The 16,296-nt window shown below is 35.4% G+C and overlaps 1 protein-coding gene across 2 annotated transcripts in view; it reads right to left on the minus strand.

The window, feature by feature from the left end:
* Window positions 1-529: 529 nt before the first annotated feature.
* The window catches only part of RC3H1 (ring finger and CCCH-type domains 1), a 47,501-nt gene continuing 31,734 nt past the window's right edge, over window positions 530-16,296 (minus strand). Inside the window, exons 13-19 of one of the 2 annotated variants that reach the window (XM_069478374.1) lie at window positions 10,634-10,786; window positions 8,272-8,485; window positions 7,741-7,831; window positions 7,467-7,599; window positions 5,208-5,351; window positions 3,967-4,082; window positions 530-2,449 (exon numbers count right to left, since the gene is read on the minus strand). In XM_069478374.1, coding sequence (XP_069334475.1) covers window positions 2,299-2,449; window positions 3,967-4,082; window positions 5,208-5,351; window positions 7,467-7,599; window positions 7,741-7,831; window positions 8,272-8,485; window positions 10,634-10,786 — 1,002 coding nt within the window. In that variant the 3' untranslated portion in view covers window positions 530-2,298. Of the gene's footprint in view, window positions 2,450-3,966; window positions 4,083-5,207; window positions 5,379-7,466; window positions 7,600-7,740; window positions 7,832-8,271; window positions 8,486-10,633; window positions 10,787-16,296 lie in introns of both variants that reach the window. The other variant, XM_069478373.1, reaches the window with a different exon arrangement.

The raw sequence follows: 16,296 nt of genomic DNA on the forward strand, positions 1-16,296 counted from the left end.
AATACCAGCATCATTCTGAGTTCTAAAGTGAACCAACTGTTTCTAAAATTTAGGAATTATCTGACATGTCCAAAGGAGATCTGCCCAAATTTGCCTACAGAAGGTTGGAGACTAGTACTATTGTCTTTTATTGTTATGTACAGAAATGAAAAATCTTGGGACTCTGCCAGACATACTCAAATTTCTTTCCTTCTCCCAATAAACATAAGCATTTAAAGTGTAAATGTAGGAGGGTATTAAGGAAAAGTCAAAAAAGCAAACAAAAGCAATTAAAAAAAAACCCATAAAAGCAAAAGTATATATTTTTAAAAAAGAAATGTATATATCAATTGAAAAAAATGCTTCACACCTTCATTCAGTGCTTCTACCTCCCAATCAGTCATTTTATCGCAACAGCTGCGCTCATGCGAAAAAATCCTTAAAACATACCCAATATATATACAGATATAGCTATGTATATATGTATATATATAATATATATATAAATTTTTATTTAAATAAAAAAGAAAGCTCGAATCCCAAGCCAATATGTGTATATCAAATCCTTGACCAGCCAGGTCTGTAGGGCATAATCAAATTCAATGTGAAATAGTATATAAACACGGTGCCTTGACTGGGCAAATTAAATAATTGCTACTCAAAAGAGTGTTCTGTTTGGACTCTCCTACTGGTAGGCAATGGCAGGACTGTATTACCCTTCCCACCCCCACCCCCATTTGTTTCAGTTAACAGTATGATGGACATAGAGCTTAGACTGAGGTTGTTATGACCTCAGCAGGAGTTAAGGGTTAAGAAAATAAGAAACAAGAAAAATATAAACTCTTGTTTTTACCCAACCAAAGCAATGCAGTAACTTATTACATAACCAGTGCTTTCTGATTTAGTAGTATAATCCAGAAAGGGAAATTGAAAAAAATCTAGCAAAGAGAGGGATGGAGAGGGCAACTATATGAAACAATCCCCACTAAACATGTTTTACAGGGCCTTCGTTAGGCATAGACAAGTGGCATCAGAATATGTGCAGCAGAATTAAATAATAAAAAAAGTCTTCCTCTTTTCAACATTTTCATGAATTAACATTTTCAATATTGGAAAGGCAAGTCTATGGAAGCTGATGACAAGGTATTTCCTACCTACTTATACTAATGATTCTCAGCAGCAAGAAGTAATCAATTCATAAACTATCCTTAAGACTCAAGCAGGTCATATTTGCCAAACCTCTCCAAAACCAGGGGCTCTAGTATATAGGGATTTAATTTTATACTTTCAGGTTTTGAGAGTAAAATAAAAACATCCATTCAAGTAATGTTGCTCTTTTCACTGTATGTTCAAATCAAGTGTTGCAGTTTTAAAATATGGTTGACTGTCCTGGTTTCTGAGCATTCTATGTTTTCAGCAAAACTTTAATTTTGAAAGCACAGCTCCAAATTTACAACCATGAGTTGAACGCAGGTAATACACCAAGCGTGTATTTTCAGTGCTAATTAATAAGTTACAGTTCATTCTTAATTTCCCTTCAAATCTAATTAAACAACTGAACAGTGAAATTGGCTCTTTCATGACATTAAAAGAATGCAAAGGATCTTTAGTATGGTAATGCGGACTTCAAATATTGGTAATTATCTCTCTGAAAGGTTGAAAATAAGAAATACAACCCTCCTAAACAAAAAAAATTTTCAATGTCATAAGAAAAACGTATCTATCCATGAAGCTAGTGATCCAGAAAGAAAAATTCCAAACAACACCACCAGGAAAAGCTGGTTTGCTGCACATTTTCTAATAACTCAGTCTACACTGTCTCTTTGTTTCTCAAGCACCAAAGAATTCTCTTTTTGTCTGTTTTAAGTTTATGGGGTGGTGAGAGTTGGACAGGATTGGGGGTAAGGAATTATACACTGGGTATGTAATAATACCAAAATACAAAGAGAAACCTACTTCATTAAGATCATACAATTAATCAAACAGAGTATATATATAATATCTTTTTTTTTTAAAGCCCTGGATCCAAGGCGTCCAAAGTTATTAAAATAAAGTTCATTCACAGAACAAAAACAAATTTAATCTGAATTGCTTGCAGATACTGCTAATTTTCTTTTTCTTTAAATTAAAAATATGCATTAATGTGAACTATGTGCAGGGTTTGTTTTTAGTAGTGGTGTTTGTGCACATTGCCTCCGGTGCATTTCCTAGATTTCTCTGACCACTCTTAGAGAAAAAGTTTAGAAGTTATCCATTTTCCTACCCCTATGCCCTACAAATTGATTAAGAGCAGAAGATAAAAGTACAACTCCTCATATTTTAGGGAGCAGAACTGGGAGTAACTCCTGATTTCTGGGAGTCATTGTTATCTCCTCCTCCCTCAGGGTCCTCTGATAGGTTCAGAGAGCTGGTCTTGTTTGATAGGAGGCTGATATTCTCTTGTGTCAAGGCTGATCCATTCGGTACATCACTGTTAACATTAAAAAAAAAAACTAGTCAGAATTTTAATAAAAGAGAGAAAATGATTTAGTAGCAGAATAAAATCAACAAGGGCCTATCATTTATTATGGAAAAATATATGAATGGCTTCCAAATTTCAATTTACAGCTCCTCATCTGTGTTTTAGCACAGGGTGTGCAAACCAAAGGTATCCAGTTGCCTATTATTTTTTATTTTTAGGGACGGGTCTCCCTCTGTCAACCAGGATGGAGTTCAGTTACATGATAATAGCTCACTGCAGCCTTGAACTCCCTAGGCTCAAGCAATCCTCCTGCCTTGGCTCTCAGACTCCCAAGTAGCTAAGACTTACAGGCGTCCACCACCAAAACTAGCTAATTAGCTAATTTTTTTTTTTTTTTCTTTTAGAGGTGGGGTCTTGCTGTGTTGCCCAGGCTGGTCATCTCTAACTCCTGGCCTCAAGTGATCATTCTGCCTCAGGCTCCCAAAGTGCTGGAATTACAGGCACGAGCCACTGTGCCTGGCTTGCTGGTTGCCTATTTTTATAAATAAAGTTTTACTGGAATACAGCCTGCCCATTTGTTTAACATATTGTCTACTGCTGCATTCACACCATAGGGGAGAGTTGAGAGTCACAACAAAGACACACCTTAAAATATTTACTATCTGGATTTTAAGAAAAAGTACTGACTCCTAAAGTTTAGCAGGTTTACTAGAATAAGAAATAATTTTGAGCCCAGGATAATGCATGGATTTAAAATAGCTAAAACCCAAGGCTGAAAGCAATAGGCATTAGAAATTCTTGTTATACATCATCAGGAAGGTAACTCAGAACTCTGCATTCAAAAGACTCAAATGTTGTCAGAAAATAATTAAAGATGTGCAAATAAAGAGTTAATTATAATTTATTGCAGGGTTGGTCATGGTAGTTGATACATATCCTTCCACACCTGTAGAAGAATACAGGATAGACCAAACTAAAAACCAGGGTGGTGGGTTTATCAACATCAGCAAGAGGCTAAATGCCCATACACTTTAAAAAGACTGAAAAGATATACATCAAAATGTTAACACTGATTATTTCTGGGTATTGAAATTGCAGGTGATCTTTAAATTGTCCTTTTCTAAAATTTTCAATTTCTCGCAGCTTATTTTTAAAAACATATTTAAGATGAAGGGGGGTGCTTTTCTTTTCTTTTTTTAATTTTAGATTCTTTTTTTACATTGAGCATATATTTCTTTCAAGATATAAGGCTGTATTGAAAACAAATTATGAAACAAGGGGTAGAAGCAAATGTAACCAGAAAATTTCATTTGTTAGGTATTAACAGATAATTCAACCTTGGATCTGTTCTGATAAGTTTTATAACTTCTAGATCTATGCAAAAATATTCTTTTCTCAACGTACAAAAAATGATATTTTAAAAATCAAATCACACTTATAAGGGTATTTCTGGTATGACCAGATAATATAATTATTCCTCTTTTAAGTGTAGTTCCATAAGACTACGAAAATGTCCTTTTCTTTACCTGAATGTCAATGTAAGGTCCTCCGCTGGAACTTTGTTTTGTGGTTCTGGTTGTCCATTCTCTGCTTGCTTACTTGTATTCAATTTGCTTTTCATGTCCAGAGAACATTGGTTCTCCTTTGAAAGAGAAGGAAATAAAACCAGTTATCTATTTAATGGTGCTAATGGGAGAGCAAATACAGATAATACAAACAAACTGATGATCCAGAAATCATACTTAGTTTTGTGAAATGGCCAAAGAAACAGGCAAACTAAGAGAAAAACACACAAAAACATCACAAAGTACAACCCACTTGTTCGTTAACCAAGCTGAAGAATTAAGGGGAAGAATGCCTAAAGCTAACATGGAAAAATCTCACAGGAAAAAACAGTGACTTATGGGAAAAAAACAAACCAAACCCAAAACACCAATGACTTAAAGCAAGCTGAAGTACAATAAGCAGAAAAACTGCTTCCCTATTTATTTGCTTAGAAAAAGTATAAAAACTATGCAACAAAAAAGTCAAATACCAAGCAACGCAAAGGAAAGGTTTAATCACTTAAGATTCAAAATTCAAAATGGGCCTGGCGAGGTGGCTCATGCCTGTAATCCTAGCACTCTGGGAGGCTGAGGCAGGAGGATCACTTGAGCCCAAGAGTCTAGGTTGCAGTGAGCTATGATGACGCCACTGTGCTCTAGCTAGGGTGACAGAGCAAAATTCTGTCTCCAAAAAAAAAAAAAAAAAAAAGTTTTTTTGCTGAAATGAATGTGCACTATGAAGCAAATCCCAAGTATATTCATGGATACAGTTCCATAGGAAAGAATATGTAGATTGTGTATCATTCATAACAAAAATTAGGTCATCAATAACTTAAAGGCTACAAAAATCAGAATGTTATTTGGTAAATACATCTTTACATAACACGATGGTATTGCAAAATAGTAAACACCATCCCATCTGCTTCCCTAATCAGTATGATAAACAGAAGTTTAAGAACTTCCATTAACTACCTGGTTTTCCCTACAAGTTAATAAAGAATCCTAAGAACAGACCGAACCCAAATGGGAATGAGGAGAGGAAAGATAAGTACTGAGGTAGCTCATCTTCATGAAAATTATTTTAAATGTTGATCACTCATCAGTGACTTGGAGTGATGACTCTACAAGCTCTAGATAATTTTAGGACTCTAGAGCCATGTATTCCGTAACACAACCACATGAAAGATTTCACCTTCCCCCTCTTTTCCAACTATAACACTCACCATACTCAGTTCCCGGGTTCTCTTCCCGATTTCCCTTTCCACTTGGTGCAGTTCCAAGCTCAGCTGCTCACTTGAGATCATTCCAGGCCATTTCGGAGGTGGTGGTGGGGGCTGTGGCTGGCCTGCCAGGGTGTTTGCCTCCCTCTGCAACACCAGCCTGTTACTAATGGCCTAGTGCATAAAGCCAAGCACATACACAACTCAACAGACTTCACATCATGTCTAGGATAACCAGGCCCAATTCTAGAACACTGCCTCAAGTAAGCTTATCACCCAGGTATGTGCAACAAAAATAATTCAACTATAAGGCACCATCTTTTTCTCTGAGTACCATTTAAATAAAAAAAGCAAAACATAGGGGATTTAAATTTAGTGAACAGTAATTTCATCTTAGGTATAAATTGCTTTTTATTTTCTTATTTGAAGGCGAAGTCTATTAAAAGTGTGCATCTTTCCCACTTTTTTTATTGTTAATTTTCTCTGAAGTAATTCCTGTAATTTATTTCAATGAAACCTCAGTAGTGGCCGGGCATGGTGGCTCACGCCTGTAATCCTAGCACTCTGGGAGGCCGAGGCAGGCAGATTGTTTGAGTTCAGGAGTTTGAGACCAGCCTGAGCAAGAGCGAGACCCCATCTCTACTAAAAATAGAAAGAAATTATATGGACAGCTAAAAATACATATAGAAAAAATTAGCCAGGCATGGTGGTGCATGCCTGTAGTCCCAGCTACTCGGGAGGCTGAGGCAGTAGGATCACTTGAGCCCAGGAGTTTGAGGTTGCTGTGAGCTAGGCTGATGCCATGGCACTCTAGCCCAGGCACAGAGTGAGACTCTGTCTCAAAAAAAAAAAAAAAAAAAAAAAAAAAAAAGAAAGACAAAAGCCACGAATTTGAGGACAAAGGGTAATGCCTTATAGGGTTGAAGGTCTAAATCTTAAAGTTAATGAAATAAAGATTAACGTAACCAAGCATAACATTCGGTTTTTAGGGTAGGCATCAAAACACGTTGAACCAATTTAAATAAAGCAATGGCAAAAGCAGACAAAATATAAACATTATACAGATTTTTTAAAATTTCTAAACCTAATTGCTTACATAGGAGCACAAGCCATATGTGTGCCAAAAACAATCTCCTATTGTTCTTTCTAATAAGAAAGTCTAAGATAAAATTAGTTATGAATTTTTTCCCCAAAGCAATGCTTTACTTATTATTAAAGATTATGGTAGGAAGATAAAGATTAATGTTCTAACAGTACCATTTCTTCCTCCAGAAAGGAGCAATGTATTTACCACTAAATGTCTTTAGTTTTCCATATTCAAAAAATATGTTCCAATGTAAAGAACAATATAAACAAAACCTGGTCTTCCTATGTGACAGCTAAGGGATTTTAAAAGTTCTTTAATTATGTTTTCTAAAACTTATATCCATCAACCAAAAGAGGTGAACAATACCACCTGCATAACCTACCTATCAGGGACAATGAAAGGTCTTACTATTATGCTTATTACACAGGGACTTTTTTGTAAGGCTGGTGGCAGGCACCCCTCCCTTCCCTAATGAAAAAAGAGGCGGCTCCTCCTGTCCCTCAATACCCGCCCCAAAGCTGAAACAAAGAAATTCCTCACTCCTCGCACTGACATCTCCTGGCCGAAGAAACTCCCATCCCCCAGCCCTAAAAACCTATATAAACCCACTCAGACTTCTGGGCGGCGCAGCTTCTCTGGGTCCCGTGGGTCCCGTGAGGCTCGCCCGGGTCCCTCTCTCAGGGATTCATTACCCCCACCCGGGAGCGCCCCAATAAAGCCTCTTTACTTATCCCTTTCAACTCTGCTCATCTTTCTTTCTCTGGCGCCGGCTACTTCAAAGAAACCTTACATTTTTTTTAAGTCAAAGTTCAAAGCTTCTACTTTTCAAGGATTCATAAAAGCTAAAGATTAAAGGAAATAAAAGAAATTTTTTAAAAATCCTAGAGCTAAAAGCATTTGTTGACCTTAAACTTAAATGTGCCATATGGGAATGTAAGCTCTTATTGGGAAACTTTATATAATCTGTTTTCTGTTTTCAGGTAGGAGAAATTCTAAGTTTCCTATTGTCCCAGAACTGAACCCAGTACTGAATTCTTTGAAGAATGGACACCGATACTAACTCCTAAGAAACAGACCTTAAAGTTTTGTGTTCACAGTATCTCAAAAGTTCCTCTGTTTAAAGTCTCTGAGAACCCTTCAAAAATGGGAATTAAAAAGTATCTATAGGCTGGTACCTCTAGTCCACGTAGTTGGGTCTGCTGACTAATCTGGTGGTTCAGCTGCTGCAATTCCAGTCGTAGCTGTTCTCGCTCAGCAGATGGAAGGGGTTTTCCATGACTGGCCACTTCAGACATGGATATTCTCTCCCTTTGGTGAGAAACAAAGCATGGAGTAAATTTTGAAGTTTTATTTTGTTAAAATATTACCGACGAGAAAAACAAAATAAGAAAATCTGAATCATCTTAAAGGTTTTTACATGTTTGTACAAGTGAAAAGAATGACTCATACCTCTCACTGAAGTGTCCCTGAGAAGGTATGCTTTGATGAGGTGAATATGGAGAACCTCCCCAGCCACCGTGGGTTCCATATGGACTATAATCTGTAAGAGAATGATTTACTGTGGTATGATGTAATTCACAGGTTTGATTCTTATTTTAAGGTACTCATAATAAAAGGCATAGGCATATTATGCACACAGCTGTCTGAAAGAGTATCATCTACCAAAATGGTAATAGTGTGCTGATATTCAGTCTTTGTATTTCTTTCTTCTGTTTGAATTTTTTTATAATAAGAATTTTTAATAACAGCAATCAAGCTATTTGGAAAAAAAAGAGGAACCTGGGCAATCTTTATATGCAGATGTTTAATTTTAGTTTATACACCTAGAGTTACCTTTCTTAAAGTGATAATTCCATGGAAAGTTTGAAAATTGCTCCCTTGGAAGATTATTAAAAGCACTGACAGTAAATGGGGAGTAGGGCAATTCTGGGAGTTATGAATAAGAACTCTCTGTTATCAGCTTACCTCTGAGATTCTTACCCGAAATGTTAATAGATTTTGTGGGAGCTCCTTGAGGTGCCATAGCCTGAATTGGGCCAGCACCCTGATATATTGTTTTAGAAGTTCGAGAGATGGCACCAAACCGAGATACTGTTGGTCGGTCTCCAAATGGGATGAGGTCATCATCACTGGTTTCTGCTGCTCTTCTCTGAAGATCCAATCTCTGGTCTCTCATTCCTTTACTCTCCACATTCTGATAAAAAAGCAAAATGAGAAACCCATCCCACACTCAGATCTCTAACATAATCTCTTCTAACTTTGCAATAAGGTTAAGCAAGAATATAATGTTCTTATTGGTAAGACTAAAATCATTAATTGCCTTTGGTTGTTATATAAAACACTGTTTTTGAAACACTTGACCACTCACCACAGTAAGAGATAAATTTTATATCATGACTCACTGCATATATACAAAATATATATTTATTGCTCTATGTATTATACATAATGTGATATATATATAAATAAAATGTTATATAAATATAGAGACCCCTAGGTAATTTGTGTGCATGTTAATGTTTGAGAAGCACTAGGTTAGACTTTTCTTACCTATTTGGAGAGATTTTTCAATTACTTCTAGATTGGATTGCAATTTTTTTTTATTCTCTACTGACTTAAGGAAATGAGTTTTATCTTGCTAATACTTATGTAACTTCTAACTCATCTCATTCCAGCAAGAGGCTTACTGTGACCTAAAAATGAAGTTACCGCACATTAACCCAAAAGTAAAGGCTTATTTTACCTTTTCCTCTTCTATGACCCTCTCTTTTTTTTTTTTGACCGGCATCTAATCATATTTATGCTACAGATATCATTTCACTCATTTATGGTGGTATCAGCATCCAAGTCTTCTTTCCTATTACCAAATATTGGTATTCAACAGTTGGACAAGTATTTATCTATGAAAACCTATAAAATAACCTAGGAAACCTTTTTTAGAGTTAATAAGAGAAAATAGGTTAAGAGTAATAGTCAAGGCATACCTTTAAACCTAGCAATACCATTTCTAGGCGTAACTTTGATGTGTGTGCACAAGGAGACATACACAAGTATGGGCACTGTACGTAATAATGAAAGATCAAAAATAGCCTAAATGTCCATCAACGTGAAAACAAGTAATTTTTTGTAGATTATATATGTATTTATAAAAATATACTTATTGTATATCAGTAATCACACAATATCTAATAAAAGCAGTTAAAATGAATGAACCTGAACCATAGGTATAAATATGGACACATATCGAAAACAATGCTGAGTGAAAATGCAAGTTGAAGTATATATTTATATAAAGTCTATAAACATACAAAATAACATTCTAATATAAAATTAACCATAAAAATGCTAACTACTAAATTCAGGATAAAGGATACTGACAGGGAAGGAAAGAGGAAGAAAAATGAGATTAGAGAGGTATATAGTGGGATTTAACCATTTCTAGAAAGTTTTATTTCTTTAAAACATAAAAAAGGAATTAAGATAAAATACTGATATATTTTAAGCTTGGTTATTAGATACATTGGTGTTACATTATCTTTTATTGAAAAACAAAATAGTCCAAGTGTAATAAACTATAGAATTTCATAGTTTACTTGAAGCTAAGCAGCTATAATTCTGACTCAACTACTACTCTTGTTCACTAGATTCAACCTTATTGTTTAAACTTCAGAGTTGTGAAAAAGAATTTTAACTTATTTGATGAAGAAATCCAAGATCTTGATTAATTACATAATTTGGGTCCTAAACAATTATTAGGAAATGGCTACCTGCACAGAAAAGTAATAAATATTCTTTGTCTAGATAAATATTAAAAGACTTTTTTTTTTTTTTTTTTTGAGACAGAGTCTCACTCTGTTGCCCAGGCTAGAGTGAGTGCTGTGGCGTCAGCCTAGCTCACAGCAACCTCAAACTCCTGAGCTCAAGGGATCCTCCTGCCTCAGCCTCCCAAGTAGCTGGGACTACAGGCATGCACCACCATGCCCGGCTAATTTTTTCTATATATATTTTTAGCTGTCCATATAATTTCTTTCTATTTTTAGTAGAGATGGGGTCTCGCTCTTGCTCAGGCTGGTCTCGAACTCCTGAGCTCAAACGATCTGCCCACCTCGGCCTCCCAGAGTGCTAGGATTACAGGCGTGAGCCATCGCGCCCGGCCAAGATTTTTATTTATACCTGAACAAAACAAAAAACTATATAGTTTAAATATAATTCAACTGCAGAGTATAAAATATGGTCTGAAACTCTTAAGTAAATATCAATTATTTGTGCCTAACTATTATGGGTGAAAATTTATTTGGTTTATCTTGATTTATATTAATTATTGCTTAGCTATCACACATACCATCATTTCCACACTCCCTGCTGCCACAACATCTTTTGGTTTTGCATCTTTGGTTCCAATGTAGGAGCCGATGGTGTCACATGACCAGGGAGAGTACTGGCTATAATCATTTCCTTTGTACTTGCCAGCTATCTTCAAGTCTTCATCCAAAAACTGTTACAGATGAGGAAAAAAAAAAAAAAAGAAACAAAATAGGTCTATGAGTAACAAGACAGAGAAAGCAGGGACTCTCTTAGAACACCATACTAAAGCAACATAATGATAGTTATTGGACTTTTAAGTGTCACAATAGAAGATTTTTATAGACTGAAAAATATAAAATGAGTGAAGAATGACATTTAGCCTTCATACTTGGTTAGCAGAAGGTCAAAAAGAAGTATTTCAATTAACTTTCAAGGAATCAAGTTAGGATTTTTTTTTTCTTTTCTTTTCTTTTTTAACAGTCTTACTGGAAAAGCTAGGATTTTAGAGTTTTGTTCATCCTTTTCTTCAGTAGATGAAGTCAAAATTGAATCAAATATGTACTAAGCCATAGTTTTGCTAGACTCTCTTCCATGTTTCTATCAGTAAGATACAGGTAAACAAGAACATTAAAAAAATGATTTCTTTTTCTTTTTCTTTTCTTTTTTTAAGAGCTAGTGACTTGCTCTGTTGCTCAGGCTGGAGTGCAGTAGTGAGATGATGGCTCTCTGTAACCCTGAACTCCTGGGCTTAAGCAATCCTCCCACTTCAGCCTCCTGAAGTAGCTTAGGACTATAGGCATGCCCCACCATGCTTGCCTAATATTTTTAAATTTTTTGTAGACATGGGGTCTTGCTATGTTTCCCAGGCTGGTCTCAAACTCCTGGCCTCGAGTGATCCTCCCACCTCGGCCTCCCAAAGTGCTGGGATTATAGTCATGAGCCACCATTTCTGGCCTAAAAACAATTTTCAATGATCTTTTTACTGAAATCTCTTTAACGACAATAATTCATATCTTGAATAAATTCTGGTCATTATTTTGATTCAATGGGGTGAAAATAATAAGATGCCTAATTTTATTTTCTTAAGATAAATCCTCCAATTATCTATTAACAGAATAGCTATTTTAAGTATTTTTACTAAAACTGCAACATTCACATTTCCATAATGTTTTACATTTTCAAAGTGTTTTCAGGTACACTATCTCATAAACTCCTTAAGTTCATAATAGACAACATGGGTGACATGACCAAGGCACTAACGGTATAGGGCAGTGCTAGAACTAAATCTTAATGTTGCTTTCACATTAAACAACTTAATGTTGCTTATCACACAATATATATATACACATACTGATGCCTAGGGGCTTCTGGTATATTTAACTGGTTCTATGCCTCCCCCATACTAAAATGATCCCTTTTTTGGGTATCGTTATTGGCCTTCTGTATTGACAAAAGGTCTACTGCTCACCAATATCACTCATTTTCAACCACACTTCTGTTTCTATTGTTCATAACCTCTTCCCTTTTCTTTGTATTACCACTATTTAAATATTTTACTTCCATTTTTATTTCTCTTCTACTTAAAACTTTAGGTAGAACAGCTAGCTTTTAAAACACATGACCTACTAAAAGAGTGCCCCCTTTTTTATCCCTGACTGTAATACATTATATAGCTGTTAAAAAAGTATGAGATAAATTTATATACTGATATGGAAAATACATCCAGGATAACTGGTTAAGTAAAAACAAAAAAATGTAAAACACAAGACACAAAACCTTAAGATGTATTACACTAAATGATCCTATTAAAAAATAATGATGAGGCCAGGCATGGTGGCTCACAACAGGAACCCCAGCACTTTGGGAGGCCAAGGCAGGAGTATCACATTGCTTGAGCTCAGGAGTTAGTGACCAGCCTGGGCAACACCGTGAGACCCCATCTCTACAAAAAATTTAAAAATTAGCTGGGAGTGGTTGCATTTACCTGTAGTCCCAGCTACTTGCGAGATTGAGGCAGGAAGATCTCTTGAGTCCAGGAATTGGAGGTTGCAGTGAGCTAGGAACGTACCACTGCACTCCAGCCTGGGTGACAGAATGAGACAGTCTCTTAAAAAAAAAAAGAGAGAGAGAGAGAAAGAGAGAGATCCAGCAATCCCACTAGCGGGTATTTATCCAAAGGAAAGGAAATCAGTGTACTGAAGTGATATCTGCACCCCCATGTTTACTGCAGCACTATTCACAATACCCAAGATATGGAATCATTCTAAATGTCCATCAAGAGATGAATGGATAAAGAAAATGTGGTACATATACACCATGGAATATTATTCAGCCATAAAAAATAATGGAATCCTACCACTTGTAGCAATATGGATAAGCCTGGAGGACATTATGTTAAGTGAAATGAGTCGGGTACAGAAAGATCAACACCACGTGTTCTCACTCACATGTGGGAGCTAAAAAAAGTTGGATTCACAGAAGTTGAGTAGAACTGTGGTTATTAGAGTTTGGGAAGGAAATTAGGGGAGGGGGGCCGGCGCAGTGGCTCACACCTGTAATCCTAGCACTCTGGGAGGCCGAGGCAGGTGGATCGCTCGAGGTCAGGAGTTCAAAACCAGCCTGAGCAAGAGCGAGACCCCATCTCTACTAAAAAAAAAAAAAAAAAATAGAAAGAAATTAGCCAGACAACTAAAAATATATAGAAAAAATTAGCCAGACATGGTGGTGCATGCCTGTAGTCCTAGCTACTCTGGAGGACGAGGCAGGAGGATTGCTTCAGCCCAGGAGTTTGAGGTTGCTGTGAGCTAGGCTGACGTCACGGCACTCTAGCCTGGGCAACAGAGTGAGACTCTGTCTCCAAAAAATTAAAAAAAAAAACAACAAAAAACCAAAACATTTAATAAAAAAAGAAATTAGGGGAGGGGGAAGACAGGGGGAGCTTGGTTAACAGACAAAAATTATAGCTAGATAGGAGGAATAAGTTCTAGTGTTCTACAGCACTATATAGGGTGAATAAAGTCAATAATTTGCCGTATATTTTCTAAAAGCTAGAACAATTTGGAATGTTTCCAACACAAAGAAAAATGTTTGCGGTAACAGACATGCTAATTACCCTGATCAAATCATTATACATTGTATACATGTATGAAATATCACTCTGGATACCATAAATATGTACAATTATATGTCAACTAAAAATATGTTATTAATAGCTCAAGCACAAAAAAAGCTGAAATATGTAATAAACTGACAATGGTTATAGAAAATGAGATTTTGAAGAAATTTTTTTCTATACTATGTATTTCTACAATGTATGAATTTGGTACAACTGTATGTAGGTTGTTTGCAATCAGAACTGAGGTTTAAATATATAGCTTTGAATATCAGTAACTAAAATGATTCTAGATAAAGTTCCTTAATAGCCAGACAATATTATAATTTTTATTAGAAATAAAAATAATAGTATAAATAGTTATTATTTACTAAATAACTAATATGTGCTAGATGACTATGTCTCATTTAATCTTTACCACACCACTATGAGGTAGGCTCTATTATGCTTTACAAATGAAGAAACCTAGCCCCAGAGTTCACGGAGGCTAAGTAACTTAAAAAAGATCACACAATGAAGGACACAGCTGAATCTTAAATAGTTAAGTATGTTTGATTTGAAAATCAGCTCACTTTTCACAATGTCATATTTCTTTCTGTATTTCTTTATAAAACAGTATGGCATAACAAAGTTCTCAGATGTCTCTAATATACAACTTTTGAAACAATACCAGTTGTTTATACTTTACAAGTAAAACTACATTAACAGAAGATGTTATGACTTTATTAATAACTTACATTACTGTGAAAAATTCATCCAAAGTATTTAGATGGGAAAGCTAGATACTGTGAATAGCTTCTATTTAGTAGATCACCTGCATATACCCAACAGCTTACTGTTTGCTATGTGATGCACTTCAGTTTTCAATTTTTATTGATTATTAATAATTTGTCAGTTAGCAACGTTTAGAATCATAATTCTATACATAAAGGATACAAGATATGTTCCTTTCTTTTTTTAATGTTTTTTTCTTTTTGTATTTTACTCAAATGGCAAAGACCAGAACGAGGTATCTTCGTTACATAATAACTGCAATCCTGCTAAGAAAACTTATTTGACTTCTTGTAAAAACATATACACGTTATAAGCTGAGGCAGTAAATACAATCAACAAAACAAACTAAGATCAAAGAAGCAAAAAGTTGGCTTTTCAAAAAGACAAGTAAAACTGATAATCAAAAAAAAAAAGACTGATAAATTCCTAGCAAGACAAAGAAAAAAAATTACTAGTATCAGAAATGGAAAAATTAGCATCATTATAGAACACACAGACATTAAAAAGATAGTAAGGCAACAGTCATTCATAACTATTAGCACTGTCTTATAGAAATACAAAGATGATTCTCCAATTTATGGTTTATTGCCCTGTGGTACCATCAACCGGTTCTCTTTTTTGAAGCAACCTATTTCATTGTCCTTGTTTTTGTTCTGACTTTCACTACCTATCACCTGTCTTTCCTATTTTTTAAAGCAACTTTACTATCCTGTTGGTTTCCTCATTATTGAGCTAAATAAATATTTAACATGTCTCACTTATTCAAAAAAATTTCAAAACCAGGAATAGAGGGAAGTTTCATTAATCTGATAAAGATTATCTACCAAAAAACTTACAGCAAACATCATAGTGGTGAATTAATAAAAGCCCCACCTACTCAAAGATCAGAAATGAGTCAAGAATACCTGCTATCACCACTTTTATTCAGCATTATGCTGAAGTGCAACAAGATGAGAAAAAAATGAAAAGGGGAAAAAGGTTATACAGAGGACATGATTGTGTGCACAGAAAATCCAGAAGAATCCACTAACAAATATTAGAATTAATGAGGAAATTTAGCAAGCCTGCTGAATAGAAGGGTCGATACACAGAAATCTATTTAATTTCTCTATATTAGTAACAGAAAATGAAATTTCAAAAAGAATTTTATTTAAAATAGTTTCAAAGAACATCAGCTACCTAGGAATAAATTTAATTTACAATGAGCAAGATGCTAAAGTATGAAAAAGATCCAAGTAAATACAGGGGTACATCATGTTCACAGAAACTTATTAGAAAGATGTCATTTCTTATTATATTGATCTAAAGCAAGACTGTCCAATACAAATACATGACTCACATACATAAATTTAAAATTTCTAGTAGCCACATTAAGAAAAAATGAAACAGGTGAAACTAATTTTAATAATACCTTTTTTTTTTTTTTTTACTTTGTGAGACAGAGTCTTGCTCTGTTGCCCAGGCTAGGGTGCCGTGGTGTCAGCCTAGCTCACAGCAACCTCAAACTCCTGGGCTCAAGGGATCCTCCTGCGTAGCTGGGACTATAGGCGCATGCCACCACACCCGGCTAATTTTTTCTATTTTTAGTAGAGACAGGGTCTCACTCTTGCTCAGACTGGTCTCAAACTCCTGACCTCAAGCAATCCTCCCACCTCAGCCTCCCAGAGCAGTAAGGTTACAGGCATGAGCCACCGCGCCCAGCCAATAATACATTTTATTTAACTTGACATATACAAGATACTAAAAAAATCAATGAAATATTTTACTTTTTTGGTACTGAATCTTCAGACCCAGTGTATTATCTTACTCTTTTT

Source organism: Eulemur rufifrons, chromosome 8, assembly GCF_041146395.1.
Source record: "Eulemur rufifrons isolate Redbay chromosome 8, OSU_ERuf_1, whole genome shotgun sequence".
In the NCBI taxonomy this organism is placed as follows: domain Eukaryota; kingdom Metazoa; phylum Chordata; class Mammalia; order Primates; family Lemuridae; genus Eulemur; species Eulemur rufifrons.